Genomic DNA, 19,548 nt, shown 5'->3' with positions numbered 1-19,548 from the left:
ATCAACTCCACCTCGATATTCCATTTCATTGCAGCAAACCAACGTCACATTATCCTTGTCCTATAATTGGTTCGCCGCCACGTGTTTCCGGTTCGTTACAAAAGCGGCAAAGTTTGATTCGTTGGTTTTGTTCGCGATTTCAGATAAGTTTGAATTGGCCCGTTTCCCGCGTTACAGCAGCACAGCATTGCGGCAGACACGCGAAGAATTTGAAAATGCATGCGCGAAGGAAACCACTGTGCGCCTCGACCGCGTCACGTACAGTGTGTGCCGCATTGCCACAGTTCAGGCTGGAAACGTCAGCACTTTAAATAGAAATGTTTTAAGAGTATTGGAAGAGCAGAGACGCGGCTCGTCCTCGGCTGCGCAGTAGTGTTCCCTGTTCTCCTGATCGTGCATCGGGTTTCAAATTTGATTATTCTACGAACGACGCGAGATCGAGGGAGAAAAATGTCATTCGAGCCAGTATTAAATCCTGTAAGTGTCGTTTTTACTTTTATCTACCTTAAATTGTAAGATTACTACTGTTCGTGATGTCCCTGAGATGGTTGTCATTGATCCATGACTATGATTTACTATCTGCAATGCTGCAAGTAATCCTAACGAATTGTGATTCATTGATGTACAAGGCTTAAACTATTTTTACTTAATTTAGTGGGATACCTTTTTTCTGAAGAATATTATTTGAAGTTTACTGAAATTGATTAGTGGTAAATGAGTTCTAGAATTGTTGAAATAACTTACCATTAGTTTTACTTTGTAAATGTTCCATAATTTATAGAAAATCTTGAGTAGATTCAAAGAAGAATTAAAAATAGTTGAATTCTACATATTATTCTTCGTATTTTTTATACAGGAAATCCCCTATGTGGGAGTTGTTGAAAATGGCTTAACACCAGGAAAGATGGTAAAAGTTCAAGGGAAAGTACCTGCAGATGCTGTACGCTTTGCTGTAAATTATCAGTTAGGACCTACATTAAATCCAAGGGATGACATAGCTATTCATATTTCACCACGTTTCCCTGAAGGTTTTATTACTAGAAATCATATAGTATCAATGACTTGGGGTGCAGAAGAGAATGATGGACCTATGTGGATTCAGCCTGGTCAAGAGTTTGAGATACTCCTTCTATGTGATCATAATTGTTACAAGATTGCAATTAATGGCAGACACTTTACTGAGTTCGCTCATCGATTGCCGTACCAGAAAGTTACACATTTGGTCATTGATGGTGACGTAGAAGTTAATTCTATCTCATATGAAACTGTTCCTGTTGATCCACCTCGTTCTCCCAGAGCTGCACCCCCGCCTGATGTACCCGCAGCTAACTTTGGACCACCACGTAATTACAAGTTTTAAAAGCATACACCACTGTGACTTTATGAAAGGATTAAAGATTTTTTAAAAAAAACTTTAAATTCACCTCAAAAAAATTTTTAACAATAGTCTTTTTTTTAGCTGTTACAGTGGTTTTTCTCCATAATAAGTGCTCTGTTACATATAAAATAAAATAATATTAAACTTTTCTTACATAACTTTAGCACCAGGTGGATTGTACCCAACAATAGGATCACAAGGTGGATATGGACCACCACCCCCAAGTGGATATGGACCACCTCCCCCAGGTGGATATGGTCCACCTCCCCCAGGTGGTTACGGTCCTCCTCCTAATGCATATGGAGGACCTGGAGGATATAATCCACCAAGCGCATATGGTTATCAACCTGGGTATGAGAAAGCAGAGGAAGAAGATGCATTTGGAGGATGCTTGGATAAAGTTGGTCTAGCACTGGGAGGATTAGTTGCAGCAGGAGGCATAGCAGCTGCTGCACATGCTATCAGTGTATATAAGTTTAATAACTATATGTTTAGCTTGTGAAAATGTAGCAGTACCTGAAACTCAGTCCAATTTACAGAAAAAGAAAGAAGACGACGGCGAGAAACATGAAAAAGCAGATGCTTCTAAAACAGAAAGTGAGAGTGGTTTAGGGAATCTTGGATCCCTTGGTACAGCTTTGGCAAGTAGCTTATTAACCAATGCTCTGCATAGCAATACGCACGCACAACAGGGCTATCCTGCTCAAGAATCTGGTGGCGGCGTATTAGGCTCAATTCTTGGAGCATTAGGTAATATATAAATTCGTAACATGTAATTTATTTGTCTCCACGTTCGTGACCTACATATGAGTCACTTTAAGTGTTAAAAATCACGCCTAAATGGAACTATACAAAAAAAGGCATGCAGGTCTGATTCAGGCGTCTTATATTTCTACCTGAAATGACTAAATATAGACAGAATTATAAATACAGATTTTCATATATTTGCAGTACTCATTGGTAATTTTTCTTGTTTTATGAAATGTTCATAATGGAATGTTAGAATGACTACATAGATGACATCATCTATTTGGAATTAACTCAGCAGACTTAAAGGTCATAGTAAAGACTGATAAATGATAGATATTTCGAATTAGTTTAAACATTATAAATTTCAATTGAAGCGTGCTTTGTGAGGATTGGGTTAAATATTTTTTCTTTTATTCAAAAAGATGTAGATATATTTTCGTTTTCCTTTATATGCACCTAGCATCACCTACTCCGCGTTTAAATACACTTAACAAATTCTAGTCCTATTTATGTGTTAAATAAGGCAGTGGAGGTAATCCTGCACCACCTCCACCAAGTCAGCCAGCCGATCCACTGACAGGAGCACTAGGATCCATCCTTGGTGGTGTCCTCGGAGGTGGTGGAAGTCATCAACCAGCATACCAGCCATCTGGTGGTTATGGAAATTATCAACCTACAGGTGGTTATGCTAGTAATCAACCAAGTTCAGGTTCAGACCTATTATCTGGACTAGGATCTGCTATTGGTTCTTCTTTACTTAGTTCTGCCTTGGGAGGTCTAAGCAAGCATGGTAAAGATGTAAGTATAAGGTATTTCATAATACATAAATTCATAAATTTCATAAATTAACAATATGATATTTTTTTGCACAGAAGTCTCATGCGGAAAGTCACCAAACACCTCCACCAGCTTATACGCCAAGTCCTCCACCACCTGCAAACCCTGCCCCACGTTCCGAAAGCCCTCCTCCTACTTCGGGACAGAAATTAACTGCGGAAGAAATTTCAAAAGGCCTAGGTTTCGATGACTAATGTGAGTTCACGCTAAAATTTATATAAAAGGAATATATACAACGAGTGTTTTATGCTCTCTCACTGGCATACAATGTCAAATGCGCTATTTTGTCGTAAATCTGCACACTTTGTTAGGTACATTTAATATAAAATGTAGCTGTTTGAATCTCTTACCAAAATTAATATTTTGTACATAGATTATTTATTTAAAGTAAATCCGCTCCAAATATGCTTTTACAAGTATAATATATATATATACAAATATACAAATATACAAATATACAAATATACAAATATACAAATATACATATATATTTTTTTTAAATGAAGATAGCAAATGTAGTAAATTACACTGTACAGCTTTCTTAAGTTTTCCAGGGGAAGATTTATAATCGGGCTAATGTCTTCTGAGATTTATTATATTTTTATAAAAGCATTCGTGGCCTTAGAAGTACATAATGCCTTATATATATTAATTGAATGTTAAATGTTTATTTATTCTGTTTACTTAATATAAGTAAAATAAATGAATATATACAGGAATATCTTTTCATTAGTAAACCTGCTCTTAATCGAGAACTTCCCTCGACGAATTTGTTTCTAACGTAAACAGATTTTCTTTCTATAATATAACAAACAAATAAATGTCTACGTATATTACATATCCCATTTTTTATCGTAATTTACTTACATTTGTTTTGGATTTTAATGCTTCAAGTTCTTCTTTTTTCTTTCGATTGAAGAACCCCATTTTAATCAGTCCTAAAACTAATAATATTAGTAGTATAATTCCTACAACAACCGATAAAACTATTATCCAAGTAGCAAGTCGCTCATTTACTGGCGACCCTAAAAACATCGTAGCAATAATAGCAGTATCGGGTTTGTGCCCAAGTTTTTGAGTAATGTTAGGCTGCACAATATTAACACTTCCATTAGAAACAACAAATATGATATCTTTTCCCTCAATCATGTTTGCTGTAACAAAAAATCGAAGAAAGTTCATAAGCATTTTTAATATGTCGCTAAAAATGAGAAATGCATTAAATAAATATAAAAAACCTTACATTTAAAATTGGATAAATAAATGTCCAGTGTAATGGAAAGTTTAGCAACAGATGATGAACTTATGAAGGGACCCAGTAAGCATTTAATATGCGTACATTTTACATTAGTATTTGAACAATTAATGTATACTGTCCTATTTTCGGGAGGCAAATTTACCGAATAATTTGCTTCCGCAGAATATTTTTCTTGTGTACTCAATTCAGAATGTGTAGAGGATTGTTTAGGTTTATTAATTAAAACCGTTTGAGGCGTGAAATTGGAGGGTGTGCAATAAAATTGTTGCCCATCCATATGACCACTCGTTTGATTAATACTAATTATTTCTATGACACCAGTGGAATGCTTCAAATGTGATGGAATACTGACTTCCAATGTAACTTCTTCGACTGCACTAGCACCAAACTTTTGAACTTCGTACATATGTTGAAACTGAAGACTACTCAATTGTTTTTCTTCATTTTTCTTTATTTCATATAAATCATCTCGGGCTTTCCTGATGAAAATGTCCAGGAAAAATGATTATAAACATTAAAATCGTGTTAATAACAAATAAATGTAATACTGACCCTGCTATTGTTATATCAGCATCAGTATCAAAATATATAGTTAAATTCTGCAACATATGGGACGAATTTTTTTCTTCACTTTGCGTCGTAAAATTTGTGCATAATTTTACAGAACGACTATCAAATCGAACTTCACTCATATCCAGTTCCAGTGCTAATGTTTTCTAAAAAAAAGAAATTTTCTTGTATTATGTATGTACTCAATTTGATAACAAACCATTTGATAAAACTCACATTTTTTCTAAGTGGGTTTTCAATATTACAAATCACTTCCAAAGTATCATTAATACGAGAACTTTCTATGCACGAGTGTGGTATACTTGCTAGAGATAATATTTCTGGGATGTATACATATATTTTAGCTTGATATGCTGGTTCACCATAATTGAAAGCATCTATTATAAATTTTAGGGTGGATTTAGAACCAATAACATATCTGTTATCAGATTTCAAATCTGTAGAAAGCGTTATCTTAACATCTGATACACAAATATTATCTTCACCACACTCTACAGCAAATGGTAATGTTATTAGATCATTAGTCTTTGAAAGAAATTTATTTATGACTGCACAAGACCTACAAAAAAGATTTGAAGTTTCTTCATCGTTTTTAGATGGTGGATCTTTACCTAAAGCAATTGATACCGAAATTTCAAGTGGATCGATCACATTTTGAATATTTTCCTGAAAATATTAACAACAAATCATGCAATGATTCTGTTTTACCAGAAAAAAGATATTTCGAAAATACTTTACCTTTAACCGTATCTGAAACGGAATACATAATGGTTCTGATGTCTGTAAAGTACCATTGAACTTGTAAATGTAATCATTATTATCCTTTACACCATAGAATGCTCTACCATGCATTTCATCAATTGTTAGAAACGCAACCATTTCTAAGTAAAATTTAATTAATTAAAAATATTTTATTATATTGCATAATTTTTGTCGTATACTTACGAAGGTTTTCAGGAACATATATTCCATGATAAGATGTGCACACTTCAATACCGAAGGATGTAGAATTTCGTAGTAGCTTCTTCTTTTCCATGTAAGTTAATCTCGTCGATATTATTACAACGGGCCTAGATTTTATTAAAATCGTTTGTTCAGACAGATATGCTCCAACAGCAATATCAGGATACTTGTCGCCATTAATATCACGAGGCTCCGAAATTGAAATTCCAAAACCACGGATATTTTCTCCAAGTTGTTTGCCAATTATTTTCTGGCTATAATGTTTAATTATTCCATTGCTATTGCCGTTAAAAATATATATTGCACCAGTTTGTTTTTCATATGGCGCACCAACAGCAATGTCAGGAAAGCCATCATAGTCGATGTCTCCAAGACAAGTTATAGTAAAACCAAATTTACTGCCAGATATGTCTCCTTCAATTACTTGTTTCTCAAAAATTTCCTACAATTACTATGTAAAGTCAGTATAAAAATGAACAACAAATAATATATGCATAATTACAACGCAAATTCTAACTTTGCATACAATAAACAACTTCGATTTCTTCTTATAATTATATTATAAATCATGCATACATTGTGTGAGATAGTGAAAATATATATGCGACCCTCGTCCATATCCTTCGTCCATTGTGGAGCTCCAACAATCAATTCATCCTTGCCATCACCATTAAGATCGCACGATGCTAAAGCAGCACCAAAATATTCACCATGTTGTCCTCCAGATAAGATGTTCTTTATTATTAATGCTGTGTTATTTTCAGTAGGAAATTTGTGTATAATTATATATCCGTACATGTTTGCACCTCTTGGAGCACCAGAAACAAACCATAATTCGCCTTTTTCAAAATAACAACCAGATGTTACTGCATACCCTAGAAAGTATTATACATTAGCTTTGTCTATAAATTAATTTGTGTATACAGGGTGATGGACGACAGATGTCAGCTTTTTTAAGGAGCGACTCTACATGTCAAAATAAGACGAAAATCAAGCATAATAAAATTGCGCTTAAGACTTCATTTCAGATTTATTAATTGTTGAGAAAATGCCTAAAATTCGCGTGAAATGTGTCTGACTTGGGATTTACTTTGCTGCCTATCTGTAGTCATCAGGTCAGACACAAGGAAATCAATCGATAAGTCCCAGACCAGACATAGAGATATCAGTAGAATAAGCCCCAAGTCAGACACCGAGAAATCAGTAGAAGTTCCAAGCAGGCACAGGATAGCCAGTAGAATAAGTCAAGTCAGACTTGTTTCACACGAGTTTTAAACGATTTCTCAGTAATTAATAATTCTGAAACGAGAGCTCAAACACATTTTTATCATTCTTGATGTTCCTGTTATTTTAGTGTGTAGAATAGCCCCTTAAGGTTTTTGTCATCTGTCAAACACCCTGTATATAATAATTGCATGTTTACTTAAACTCTCTAAGTATAAACAATAGAGTGTAATGAGTAATGAATATTAGGGATAGTAATTACCGAAATAATCATTATCACGGATTCTCGATTCACTTTTAAATGAAGGAATTATTATTTGAGTTCTATCATCAAATAAATCCGTATACAGTAAGGATAAACCTTTCCAATTGTATATACCAGGGCTACCTAATATTATATCACGTTTAAGTTCATTAGATGTTATATGTAAAGAAAAGCCAGTCTGAGCCATCCCGAAATTATAAACGCCTACTCCGTTTGAAGGAGCAATTTGTGGTAAACCAATAAATGGTAACATTTTGTGTACAGTTTTTTCATTAAAAGATTTCGCATTCTTAACTATCGTCCAGTAACAAATGCCATTCATATACCAGTTATTCCTATTCTGATGAAAAATGCTATTTTTCCAACGTGGACCACAAATCTATTTAGAATTTTAATCAATTAGAAAAGTGTATATTTAAAAAATGTATACTAAATACATATGCAATCTCAAGATACCACAACTTTAGCATCAGTTTTATTTTCTATAGCAATTGTTGCACCAATCCATGCATGATCTCTAACTTCATTTATGCTTGGTTTTTGTGTATTCCGAGTACTTTCAATGTCATCAATTATCCATTCTTTACACGTGCCATTAATTGGACACTGATATACAGTCCCTGGTTCAATTATATGTTCTGTGGCACTTGAGTTTGCTCTTGGAGCACCAACAAGCAATATCGAATCTTCACCGTTTGTATACAGTGCAACAGAAAATCCAAAGTAATTTCCTTTATAATTCGAAGTCTTAGGAATACTAAACACTTTAACATTATCAACATCCAAGTTATACGTCAGTACATCATGTCTCAATATTAGAAGCACAAAATTAAGGAAGCACACATTGAATTTTTTTGATAAAAGTTGACTTGAATACATTTTGGATAACTGATATTAATAGACCTATTCAGTATGAAAGTACTACATGCATCACCTTTAAAATTTGTTGAAAGACTAAAGAGATATGTTCATGGTTACAGGAAGGAAACATCATATATCTAGAAACCACAATGACATCATATAGGAAACTGGTTAATATTCTTATTCAATACATCTATATTTTCTGCAAAAAAAATTATGAACACCATAATAATAAATCAGTACTAATAATATTTTTCCTTTATTTGCTTCATAAGATAATAGAGAAGTATAAATGCAGGATTAAATAATGCAATATACTTAACTCGTTTTCGCAGCTGAACATATAAAAAAAAGTATATCAATTTATTGTTTTATTATTTTCCTTCACACTTACAAACCATGTCAACAATATGCATTAGCTGAATGCCATTATTATAGCTAATGTAACATTAATTTACCTATAATTCTCGGCGGTATTTCATGCAGTTTCGATTACATATGATTTAATGATCATATTCAGACATTTTGTAATAAGTCGAGTTTTTCTAAACAATTGTGATATCGGTATTTAAAAATTTCAAAGATGCAGATCTACTGAACATTGAATTTTTTTATATCAATTACAAAATGCTCGATTTGCGATTACATCACTATCGAGATTATTTAGCAGCGAAAATGTATTCGCTTTTAATGTTCTAAAACATTTCGTATTCTGGAATAGTCTTGTACCATAAGAGATTCCAATAAAAGACCTATGGAGATTTCTCATACTGCAAGAGATTTCGATAAAATGATTATCTTCATAAGGGTTTGGACGAATAATAAAGATGCTCATGAAGATCACGGAAAAATAATAAAACGTAAAAGAAAATAAAAAAAAATCGACCGTATTCACGAGTGATCAAACTTACAAGGGAATTACCCGAAGTGATAATTTCTGCTTTTGATGAAACTTGACATGCGACTAAATCTGCAAAATCGGAAATTATCACTTCGAGTAGTTCTCTTGTTAGTATTATAAAAATATATTTCAAGAAATCACAGATTCATTATGTACAATGGGAAAGAGGTCCGTAGGTAATAGGAATTTAATCGGAAGAATCGGTTGTAGTTGAAAAGGTTTGTGATAAGGATGTTCGAGTACGGTAACTCCTTCTCGTTATATCCACTTTTTTCCTAAAGCACTCTAAATTTTTCAGTTTCTGCTCGTGATCTGAATTCTCAGTATCATTATGTTCTTTCTGTGCTTGATCACCGTTCTTTTCAATTGAAGACACTCCTGATGTAATACCACTGTCAGGTGTTGAAGGAACTTTGCACGATTTTTTCACAGGCGTTGACGGACCATCTTCTTGAATTTTCCTCGCGTTAACGGAAGTCAAATAAATTTTCCAAGCCGGTTTCTCTTCAACCATGTCGTAATCCAGTTTCTGTCGTTTATTCTTATTTTTGGTAGTATCACTTCTCGAGTTACTTTTACATTTTCCATGTTTCCTTCTATGCAGTTTTACCGAAGTGTCAGAGTCAGTTTTCGAATGTTTCCGCTTGCCAGAACTATCATTCTCCTCTGAACTGCTGCTACTGTAACTCGAGTGCTTTGCATCACTTTCAATTGTATTCGCAACGTACCGTGATCTTCTAGAAATTACACCAGAACTGGTACTCGGTTGAGTTGTGTCAACAGGTTGTTCGTCACTATCAGAATCACTGTTAATTTGTAACACAGCACATTTTCTTCTAGCCCGGCTCCTCCTGCCAGAAATTTTACTGTGTTTCCTTTTCAAGGCTCTAAGTTTTGATTTTAATTTAGCTTTACATTTCACTTGGGCATTTTCCCCATCACTGGCTGAGCCGGAAACGGAAGGTCCTGGTGCTGGAGTGGAAGTATTATTTAATGGTGTACCACAATCCATAGCTGCCAGTCTCATGTAGTCTAATTCTGCCCTGCGATTTGCTATGAGCCGTGTTAAATAATTTGGAGACTCTAAGGATATTTCAGAAGGTACTTCACTGCCGGAGGATCCACGAGATGTAACTGCTGATCCCAAAATATTTAACATCAACTGACGGTCAGATGCGGTAGAATCTGTTGAAAAATAAAGATTCAATTTTCCTTCAATTCCTCCAATCCTTCAATGTTTATAATTTAAGTAAAAAGAGATACCATCGGAATCCGTTGCGCTAACAATATGCCCAGTTGTGGGATTATTTTCAGAATCGCTGGGCGTTTCAGCTGCTGACGTTATGAATTCCGAACTCCAATCTTCAATTTCACGTTGTACCAAAGAATCAAAGAATGCCATCATCCTTGGATCTTCTCTGGTCGACTGATGACTGTAATCGTGCGGGATGAACTGACCAGTGCGCAGTACCAATCTAATATATTCATCGTGTGTAAATATCCTACGCTCTCTTTCTTGAATTCCGGAATCTTTCTGTAAATACAAATTAGAATTCAGTGGAAATTTGAAACGAGTTGAATTATTATACATTATTATATCCTATTTATTACCTTCAATCCACCTAAACAATTATTTCCAAGAGAAAATGGACTCCAAATTTTTATGATTTTTTCAACTCCAGATGAAGCTAAAATACAACTAGTTTGATTGTATCGAACGTGATTAACAATAGATCTATGACCACGTAGTACCATATGCGCAGAAAATAGCCACGTCACACCTTCAGGAGGAATCTTCCACATGTATAAATTAAAGTCATCCGAACCTTAAAATAAATTAAATTATAGCATTACCAATGTAATATGAAACTAGTACTGCTTTTACGATTTTAAAACTTATATATTTTTTAAATATTATAGCAGTATCTCGACATTATTCCAATCGATTCGAGAATTATAATAATAATAATAACAAATTATTTACCAGAAAGGACATATTCATCATTATCTCCCGCAAAACAACAAGATTTCATAGTACAGCTATTGTAGTATCCAAGATGATCAAATTGACACAAGTGAGAAGGAGAATCTACTGCATACAGTACAGGTAGTAACCTTCTTCTCAAAACTAACAATCTAGTGCCTGCTGAATTAAATCTAACATTCATACACCTTTGTGCTTCACTTTCATCTCCATACCGTAATATAGGTCTATATAAAAATGTTTAATTATTATTGTGTTTATCTATTTTAATTATTATTGTACTCATCTATTTTAATAAATTATTGAACTTATCTATTTCAATAAGTTGCTAGATAATTACTTACTCTAGAGGCTTTCGCACATCCCACATGCTAACACCTTCTTTGGCATTGGCAGTAGCGAGCATCTTGGGTTCCATAGGATTAAACATTACAGAATGGAAAGCAGTTTTGTATTGTGCTAAACAAAATGTTTCCGTAGAACTAGAACCTCGTATATCATAAATTAAAACTCTTCCATCGCCACAGGCACTTGCAAATACATTGCCATTATGTGGATGAATTGACAGACCATAAACAGGTTTTTTGTGTAAAAAGAAGTTCACAACTTCTCCCCTATACAAGATTACAAAAAAATATATTTATATTACAAACAACTAAATACAAAGCAGCGTTTGAATTGGAAGTATTCATACGTTCTTAAATCATGAACGATCACTTGGTCATCATTTCCAGCAGAAAATATTTTGGTTTTATCGCTGTCATAACCGAGGCAAAAAATGTTACTAATATGTTGAGCCTTCATCACTGCAGGTGTGCCTACACCTTGAATCGCCTGTTCCACTTTCCACAATAAAACTCTTTTGTCATCGCCACCTATTAAACATAAACAGTTAAATTTCATATCAGATGCTCCAATTGCAGCAACCATATTAGCACAACAAAAATAAATATGCACCTAGGAGAACAACGTTCTTCTAAACTACCATGATGTTACACAATTTTTCACAATTAGACAGCTTCTATTTTCCACCAAAACCCCAATAAATAGAACGAACGAGCATAATACCGTGCAAGGACAAAAAAGGAGATAAAACAGATTTATAAACGATATCTCACCAGAGACGAGAAGGTCCCCCTGATTCGAAAATTCGATTGCGTTAATGCATCCATAATGGGACAACAGATCCTTCCTGAATAGATTTTCGGAGCTTTCGAACCGAGCATGGACAAGACGTTTACGGTGATCGACTTTATTGTCGATCTGTCGAGCGGTTAAACACGAAAGCGGACTGCTTAAGGAAGGACGAGTCATTTCTACTTTACGAACGTTCTGATATGTACACTGGGAACGGTTAGAACCGCTGTCTTCGCTTTCGTCCCTTTCTTCTTCCATGTATCCTGTAACTAAACGCCAGTATTACCTTCTGCGTTCAAGATCCCCCGGTACAGCTCTTGACTTATGTATCTAAACGCTATGTCTCGCGTTCTTCGATTAGAAAACCGGGAGGAAGACCTACGGGAACAGGGAAGTCGTTCTCGTGGCGTAATCAAGCTCACGAGACTCTAAGAAGTTGCAACTATTATAAGTTTCGTCGTGTGGTCGATCTTATATTTATTCTGTGACAGACGTGTAGCGAGCAGCGATTTACCAGTACCAGAATCATGGGACGTGAGACGTGGGACAAACGGCTTACCCCCACTGTGACACCCATAGTCATCCCCTACTTTGCTTTCATCGTATTACACACAAACATACCCTACTCCTGTGCGTGTGCGTTATTCGACGTTTTTCATCAACGATTCACGTTACTCCGAACACATGGTTGGCGATCGTACTTTGATTGCAGTTTTGAAATGTAATATCGATTTGAGTGATAAGGAAACCTTGTTGCAAGGATGATTCACTTTTAACAAACTTACGTGAATGAAAGTACTATAGACTATATAGATGTGTTAATAATATTGACTTTCTTCTCTGTAGGACTTACTTTAAAAAAAAAAAAGGAAAATATTTTAAAATAACGTTGTCCAAAATGCTAAAGAATGCTAAAGAATGCTTTCAACGGAGCACTATGATTCTACTTAATTGACTAATTAGGCGCTGTGCTCGTAGTCGAATAGACGCGAGTTCAAATCTATGTCGGTGCACTTTTTAATTTTTTTTCTAATTCAAGAGATCATAGCAAAAACCATCTTTATCAGTTTTTATCTTTTTCTAAGAGAGCAAAAAATACTGCAGCATCTTTAATTCTTGTTTACATATATTGTATTTTCGATGCAAAAGGTTTCATTGTGAATCTTGTTCCTGACTAGAATGTGTTCTTACTAAAAAAATCGTAAAATTTGACAACAGCTGTTTTTGTTTCGGCTTTTCAATTTCTTTAGGCAATAGTTTCAAAATAGAATATTTTATTTATAACCGAAATAAACAAGATTACGAAATATTAGTAATATACGCAGAAAATTTAAAGACGTTAGTAAAATTATAAAATAGTAAGATTACATCAGCGAAAATTATAATAAACGTTAAATAGTCTAACTCATTACTCATCTGTTTACGCAAGATTATTATTATTGTATTGTTTCCGAAACAGGCGTGTTTCTCCCCACTCGCGTGTGAATCGCCCTAACGATCAGCTGATCGCTATTCAACAGCCCCACACGCGCAAATTTCGCCGATCTCACTCTCTTTAGCTTCTGTCGCGATCTCTGACACAAGCATCTCAAACGCTAACCCACGCGTTCATAATATTACATTTTATATCCCGTGTATCCTGAATACTTATTTCGTTCTCGTGATTGTTTTCAACGTTCACTACTCGCTGAATTTAGAAAAACAACGAGCATGGATTCCTGCGCCACGTTGCGTATCTCGCGCGTACTTCTCACTGGCCCCCCTGGTAAGTCCGCGATTTTTAAGAGAACTATGTACCAAGTACATGTCCGTTTAGAAGCACAAAAAATCGTTTTTTTTTTATATTTCTATTCAAAGTTATTATCCCGAAATATTATAACAATATCTCAAAAATTAGCTGAGCAGTAAGATATAGCCAGGGTTGGATTAATGTTTTGTGGGGCCCAAGGCTGATACTATACTAAAATATTCCCTGCTATTTGAGAGAATTTCATAAAAGATAATTGTTTTCGAACGTTAAGTTACAATTAATTTAAAAATTTCAGGATCAATATTACTTTTAAAGAAAACCATTAATAAATCAAAAATACTTTTTTCTTGAGTATTTACATTGCACAAGTTTCTGAAATTCGTGCGAATATGTCTGACTTGGGACAGGACTAATTCTACTACCAGTATATTAGAGGATCAGAGTGATCAGACACAGCGTAGTTAGAATAAGTTTTAAGTCAGACACATTTCACGCACATTTTAGGCATTTTCTCAGCAATTAATTTAGTATGTAGAATCACCCCTTAAAATTTCTGACTCTTGTCGTGGAACACTTCGCACGTAGTAGCTTTGATAGCGGAATGTCAGCAATGTGATTATTTCTATAAGTAACTACGTATTATTTCGAATGTGAAAATTTGTATAATTTCTACATCATACTTAAAATTTTAATTCACTTCATTCAGCAAATTCTTTTAAAAAAGAAGCGCAAAGAGTCCCCTCTTATGACTCGAGTACTAAATTTGTATATATTGTTTGTACTGTCGAATTATTGAATGCAATAAATGGATCTTCATTGCCCCTTTTAATCCATTAATGTAATTTGCTTCAAATAAAATTGAAAAATAACAGTCATGAAATGGAATGTATGAAACATGTTATTATTGCATACTTTACATTTAATGTTTATCCTCCTTACTCTCTGTAATTACGTTTAAATTTTTATTCAAATTTTGATGTATGTTTCTACTGTCTCCTAAAACAAATAGACATCTATGTTTGAAAATTCTTCAACTATAAAAACGTTAAATACAGAATAATATGGCGTTCAAATAACTTAATTTGTTATTTTGTTATATAAAATATAAACATTCCTTCAAATCGACTCTATCAAGCTGTGAGTTATATTTATTGTGAATGAAAATTGTTTAATTTATTTTAATTATTTAAATGAAACTGTAATAGGTATTGGAAAAACAACAATATGCAAAAAGTTAACTTCAATGATGGAGGCGCGGAATTATAAATTTGATGGATTTTACACAGAAGAAGTACGAGATGAAAATGGTAGCAGGATTGGATTTGATGTTATACTTGCAAAAGATCTTGCAAAAAGATCGACATTGGCGCGATCTGAGTTAGTATTTATTTTTTATTGTAAAAAAAAATGTTATATTATTCTTTAACCGAGATGATATTAATCATAAATAGAAACGTGATAAACCCATCGCAACGTTCTAAACATAAAGTGGGGAATTATCATGTGTTTGTTAATGATTTTGAAACGGCAGCATTACCAATACTTGATTCAAACACTGTAAGTTGGATTATTTTTTAATACTATGTATGTGACTGTTATATCACTAACGCACTAAACATTTTATTTATTTTTAGGATATACTGATCATAGATGAAGTCGGTAAAATGGAATTATTCAGTCAAAAGTTCCATACCAAAGTAGTGAAACTATTTTTCGAAACCTCAAACAAACCTTTCATAATTGCAACAATACCTCAAATGCATAAAGTGCCACAGCGATATTCGTCACTGTTTCAAAAGCTTCATACGGATAAAGAATCCAAAGTGTTTACTGTGAATCGCCAAAATCGAGATAGTCTGCCGGAAGAGATTTTCAATCTCATTTCTTTGTAAGGTGTGGCTATCCATTATTCCAAGAACAGAAATATAATGCTCAAGTACATTATAAACATTATTTATTATTAACAAAAAGAAAAACAAAATATTAGATGAAAGTATTTTTTCCAATCATGTTCAATTTGTAAAAAAGTAGTCATCACAAATAATGTGACAAATAGCGACTGGCTGGAAAATTGTACTACATAGTCTTGCTAGTTCGCATATGTATTAAATATTTTCATAATAATAGTTGTTCTTATGGAAACCACCATTATTCATTGAAGAATTAAAAGAATAATAAGTGTTCATTGTATGTTCAGCACCTGATTAAAATATAAATTAATCCATTAAGATCTTTGAGATCATCTATTCAGCTTGTGCGTGAACACTGATGTCCTCAATGAATAAGGTGGTTTAATTGAGGGTACAAAATAGAAATATCTCTTAACGTCACTTCATTATAATGGAACACTGTTAACGCAACAATGTTCTTATTGTAGACAAGAAAATTTGATAAGTCTATTCGCTAGTCCTCAAAACAAGCAAACTTTTATTTTTCTTTCTTTTTTCGTTTTTGTACCCATCAATATTATGCTTCCTTTGCATTTATTATAATACAGAAAATTTTCTTGTTCCTAAAAGGAATACAGTATTTATTGTTTCAGAGAAGCCTGAGTGTTTCTCACCTCCTCCATTTCGGCATCAAATGTATTACGCACACTTTGATTGGGCTACTCGTAATCATTTATCGTTAACCATTTATTTATTAACAAATACTTAGAATGTTCCACTAGCACATATACTTTAGCAGGTAATTAGCATATGCCATTGGCTTGACATCTGGATGAGGCTGTAAAAAAACGCTTGTTTAAGATATTTAAAAAATATATCAGAGTACTTTACCAAATATAACATACCACTGCTTCGTACGATGTGAAATAAGGTTCCATATCTTTGCCGTTAAGTGTAATAAAGGCTCCTCGGTTACCCATAGTATCACTGGAAGACATAATTAGAATAAAATATATGATATTCAAAACTAATTTTAAAAAATACTATAATGATTGTACCAATAATTTGGGGCAGAGAATACTGTGATACATTTTCCATCATGCCCAACTTCGTAGCCATCATTTTTCACTTCGTGACTCCTTACGATATAATCAAGATTGTTCAGAGCAAGGAAATTTCGTGTAACATCAGGTCCAAATTGGACACCAACTCCTCGCTTACTGGGTGCCCGCCCAGGTTGAGGCTGTGGATCCGACCATAATAGTTCGCACATTAATCCTTCTTCTGGTGGTTGCCTATTTCTGTCAATTTCTCGAATTTCTTTTAATGTTACGTCGTCTCTTGAAAATAAGCCACCGTGCATTACCTACAAAATAATTTATAGATTTACATGCAACTGCTTATATTTCGATTATCAAAAAGTTGTTTAACACATTCACGCCTGCACTGCAATTCGAGTTTCTCGCCAATGGACGGCTGTTTTAAGAGTACCGTGTTTTATTGGACGGTGTGAGCTACCGGTGGTATACGCTAGCGTGAATGTTTTAAATTATTTTTCATATTTCTTTTCTTTTTGCGTAATAACATGAACATACGAGCACTCTGTTATTAAGACAATGTGCAAGAGGAAGCCAATTGTAAACTTCTGTAAATAATTCTGCCATTCGAGGACTATATTTTGCTTTGACTTCACCATCAAATCCGTACATTTGATTCATTGTAGCAGACTCATGATTACCTAAACATTATGTATTATACGAAACATGTGTAGATCATTTATGAAGTTAATTAAATAATAAGAACATACCTCGGGACATGAAAAAGTGATTTGGATATAACAATTTGAATCCAAACAAAGTAAATATACATTCTACAGAAAATGAACCCCTATCTACAAAATCTCCATTAAATAACTATTTAACTGTTAAGAAATATGATTTACAAGCAATGCAATTGTGTCCACAGATTAATAATATCACAAATTTAATAATTGATGATAAAAATAATATTTTTAGAACTATAAAGGATACATATGGATTAGTTTCAGAAGGTAATCCATTCAATTCAAATATGTTAAGTAAATCATAGTACTGTCCATGTATGTCTCCACAGATAGTAAATTTACTGTCTTCAGGAATCGTAATATCAACTAAGCTTGGCTGTGCCTTGAATAAAGCTTCTACATCTAAAAGAATTTTGTAAGCATATTTACAGTGCAAAGTCTTTCTATTTTTGCACCATTCTATTAAATCCTGCATAAACTTCAATGTAACTTTTCCATCTTCTAATGTAGGTCCTTTGTATGTATCACTAATGGCTATAAAATATAGGAAAATTTTAATATCATATTCTTTTAAACATATAGTGCACAACTGTAAGAAAATTGTCACAAGTCAAAAATGTTTACTTTTCATTTAATTACATAAAATACTTGTTGCATAGATTACTATAATTTTTCACATGAAACATTAAATTTTTCAGTAAATTTTAGCTAACACATGTTTAACAATGCTTTAATTAAGTAATTTTGCAAATAGAAATGTTTTCATTCTTCTTAACTTTGCTTTCAACTTGTGATAGCTTTCTTGTGAGAGTACAATATAATGCATGGACTAGTAGCAATTGTAAGTTAAATATAATAACTTACTCATATTCTCTAAATCAATTGTATCAGCTATACTCTTTTTAACTTCCTCCACAGAAATTGCTTTTTCAAAGGCTAACTTTTTTACAATTAGATTGCATTTTTTATATTTAAGGTGTGCATCAGAATCATTTGGTCTTGCTTTATTAACAGTTCTATAATCCTGAAGAGCTTGTTGGAACTTGCCAAGCGACATGTAAGCTGTCGCTCTACGATAATATCCTTTCAGATAATTCTTATCTAATTCAATAGCCTTTGATGCATCTGAGAGTGCATATCCAAAACATTCCATTTTTAAGTAAGCAAAGCTTCTGTTCCCATAATATACCGCTACAGAGGGATTTAATTCTATAGATTTGGTATAATACTCTATGGCTTTCTGGTAATCTTGCTCTAGAAAGTAATGACAAAATTTAAAGACAATTCAGATGAATACAACTAAAAAATAACTATTAATCATTCAATTATCATGAAATTATGCTAATACAATTTTCCTATGCTATTCTGCAGAAGGAGCATGATACACAAAAGGAAACATATCACGTGAAATTCAATGCGACGATTCTTAAATAATTTTATTAAAGTTGGAAATGTTAGTTAAAAGTACGATCATGCGGAAAAGACAATTAACAAAACCATTATTTCAAATTCATCATTGATTATATCTAACGTTGAAATTTCGTTCGCTAATACAATGATCGTTTACGTTGCGGAAGTTGGGTTAGATATAAACACACACGTGACTAAATTTGATTAACGTGATGATAATTACGATTTTCCCCCTACCCATCTTATAACGAAATGTAAAAACCAAATCATAAAGATGCATTACAGATAAAATTTCGAAAACGCACTTTTGAAATATTCGTTCGCTTGTTCTTTAAATTCTTCCGCTTTGGTTGCATCTTCAGGCGATATTACTCCCGTAATTTCTGCGTTCTTACTCATCTCCGCGTTTCTTCGCTAGCAAATCAACGAGTTTACTTAAAACGACTTAAATCATGTATACCGAAACGTAGACAATAAATAACACATTAAAGAAAGAATAACGTTTTTTTTTTATGTAACGGTCTTATTGCAGGCACAGTGAATATCGTGAAATCCTCCTGAACTACCCCATGAAACATTCGATCGATC

General features: G+C 33.6%; 5 protein-coding genes across 9 annotated transcripts; 2 read left to right on the top strand and 3 right to left on the bottom strand.

Annotated features, from left to right (window-relative positions):
• The first annotated feature begins 318 nt into the window (after positions 1–318).
• On the top strand, positions 319–3,537 carry LOC143179345 (uncharacterized). Its single transcript, XM_076378533.1, has 6 exons — positions 319–477; positions 857–1,343; positions 1,543–1,844; positions 1,918–2,128; positions 2,652–2,926; positions 3,001–3,537. Exons 1-6 carry the CDS (start codon positions 451–453, stop codon positions 3,157–3,159), a joined length of 1,461 nt encoding a protein of 486 aa, XP_076234648.1. The 5' UTR covers positions 319–450; the 3' UTR covers positions 3,160–3,537.
• A 107-nt stretch (positions 3,538–3,644) lies between these two features.
• Positions 3,645–8,124, bottom strand: LOC143179620 (integrin alpha-5). The gene is made up of 10 exons (XM_076378934.1): positions 7,702–8,124; positions 7,243–7,624; positions 6,333–6,631; positions 5,739–6,198; positions 5,532–5,674; positions 5,010–5,459; positions 4,776–4,939; positions 4,209–4,702; positions 3,833–4,119; positions 3,645–3,763 (listed from the first exon to the last, which is right to left on the bottom strand). Exons 1-10 carry the CDS (start codon positions 8,122–8,124, stop codon positions 3,710–3,712), a joined length of 3,156 nt encoding a protein of 1,051 aa, XP_076235049.1. The 3' UTR covers positions 3,645–3,709.
• A 305-nt stretch (positions 8,125–8,429) lies between these two features.
• LOC143178735 (uncharacterized) lies at positions 8,430–14,588 on the bottom strand. Of its 3 annotated transcripts, none has more exons than XM_076377539.1 (8): positions 12,511–14,588; positions 12,110–12,397; positions 11,686–11,866; positions 11,336–11,605; positions 10,992–11,218; positions 10,619–10,833; positions 10,271–10,541; positions 8,430–10,192 (listed from the first exon to the last, which is right to left on the bottom strand). In XM_076377539.1, exons 2-8 carry the CDS (start codon positions 12,384–12,386, stop codon positions 9,195–9,197), a joined length of 2,439 nt encoding a protein of 812 aa, XP_076233654.1. In that variant the 5' UTR covers positions 12,387–12,397; positions 12,511–14,588; the 3' UTR covers positions 8,430–9,194. The 3 variants fall into 3 exon arrangements, with proteins under 3 accessions (XP_076233654.1, XP_076233653.1, XP_076233655.1); XM_076377538.1 differs by having other exon boundaries at positions 13,534–14,588; XM_076377540.1 differs by having other exon boundaries at positions 13,749–13,755.
• LOC143178738 (cancer-related nucleoside-triphosphatase homolog) lies at positions 12,685–15,770 on the top strand. Its single transcript, XM_076377543.1, has 5 exons — positions 12,685–12,758; positions 13,588–13,893; positions 15,084–15,255; positions 15,330–15,435; positions 15,513–15,770. The coding sequence occupies exons 2-5, from the start codon at positions 13,839–13,841 to the stop codon at positions 15,768–15,770; spliced, it is 591 nt and encodes a 196-aa protein (XP_076233658.1). The 5' UTR covers positions 12,685–12,758; positions 13,588–13,838.
• Positions 15,525–19,497, bottom strand: Ppd3 (protein phosphatase D3). 3 transcript variants are annotated; one of them, XR_013001846.1, is made up of 9 exons: positions 19,266–19,497; positions 18,415–18,804; positions 17,798–18,084; positions 17,575–17,680; positions 17,363–17,505; positions 16,826–17,133; positions 16,673–16,754; positions 16,442–16,605; positions 15,525–15,777 (listed from the first exon to the last, which is right to left on the bottom strand). XR_013001846.1 is itself a non-coding variant. In XM_076377541.1 (8 exons), the coding sequence occupies exons 1-8, from the start codon at positions 19,357–19,359 to the stop codon at positions 16,546–16,548; spliced, it is 1,470 nt and encodes a 489-aa protein (XP_076233656.1). In that variant the 5' UTR covers positions 19,360–19,497; the 3' UTR covers positions 15,825–16,545. The 3 variants fall into 3 exon arrangements, 2 of the variants coding, with proteins under 2 accessions (XP_076233656.1, XP_076233657.1); XM_076377541.1 differs by lacking the exon at positions 15,525–15,777 and having other exon boundaries at positions 15,825–16,605; XM_076377542.1 differs by lacking the exon at positions 15,525–15,777 and having other exon boundaries at positions 15,825–16,605; positions 19,198–19,311.
• Between the last annotated feature and the right edge of the window lie 51 nt (positions 19,498–19,548).

Source organism: Calliopsis andreniformis, chromosome 5 (assembly GCF_051401765.1).
Source record: "Calliopsis andreniformis isolate RMS-2024a chromosome 5, iyCalAndr_principal, whole genome shotgun sequence".
Taxonomy (NCBI): domain Eukaryota; kingdom Metazoa; phylum Arthropoda; class Insecta; order Hymenoptera; family Andrenidae; genus Calliopsis; species Calliopsis andreniformis.
The sequence above is the reverse complement of the archived record's forward strand: the minus strand, read 5'-3'. Positions and strand labels throughout refer to the sequence as shown.

Excerpts from the sequence above, each read along its gene's own strand:
- LOC143179345 (XM_076378533.1), top strand. The coding sequence starts at position 451 with ATGTCATTCGAGCCAGTATTAAATCCT. Across the intron at positions 1,344-1,542 it reads AGCTAACTTTGGACCACCAC|CACCAGGTGGATTGTACCCA; the intron begins GTAATTACAAGT and ends ACATAACTTTAG. Across the intron at positions 2,129-2,651 it reads CTCAATTCTTGGAGCATTAG|GCAGTGGAGGTAATCCTGCA; the intron begins GTAATATATAAA and ends GTGTTAAATAAG.
- LOC143179620 (XM_076378934.1), bottom strand. The coding sequence starts at position 8,124 with ATGTATTCAAGTCAACTTTTATCAAAAAAATTCAATGTGTGCTTCCTT. Across the intron at positions 4,703-4,775 it reads GCTGATATAACAATAGCAGG|GAAAGCCCGAGATGATTTAT; the intron begins GTCAGTATTACA and ends CATTTTCATCAG. Across the intron at positions 3,764-3,832 it reads CATTAAAATCCAAAACAAAT|AAAGAAAATCTGTTTACGTT; the intron begins GTAAGTAAATTA and ends GTTATATTATAG.
- LOC143178735 (XM_076377538.1), bottom strand. Across the intron at positions 11,606-11,685 it reads ATCGTTCATGATTTAAGAAC|GGGAGAAGTTGTGAACTTCT; the intron begins GTATGAATACTT and ends AATCTTGTATAG. Across the intron at positions 10,542-10,618 it reads ATTGTTTAGGTGGATTGAAG|AAAGATTCCGGAATTCAAGA; the intron begins GTAATAAATAGG and ends TTGTATTTACAG.
- LOC143178738 (XM_076377543.1), top strand. The coding sequence starts at position 13,839 with ATGGATTCCTGCGCCACGTTGCGTATCTCGCGCGTACTTCTCACTGGC. Across the intron at positions 15,256-15,329 it reads TCGACATTGGCGCGATCTGA|AAACGTGATAAACCCATCGC; the intron begins GTTAGTATTTAT and ends AATCATAAATAG. Across the intron at positions 15,436-15,512 it reads CAATACTTGATTCAAACACT|GATATACTGATCATAGATGA; the intron begins GTAAGTTGGATT and ends ATTTATTTTTAG.
- Ppd3 (XM_076377541.1), bottom strand. The coding sequence starts at position 19,359 with ATGAGTAAGAACGCAGAAATTACGGGAGTAATATCGCCTGAAGATGCA. Across the intron at positions 18,085-18,414 it reads AATTGATTTAGAGAATATGA|CCATTAGTGATACATACAAA; the intron begins GTAAGTTATTAT and ends TATATTTTATAG. Across the intron at positions 17,506-17,574 it reads TCACTTTTTCATGTCCCGAG|GTAATCATGAGTCTGCTACA; the intron begins GTATGTTCTTAT and ends CATAATGTTTAG.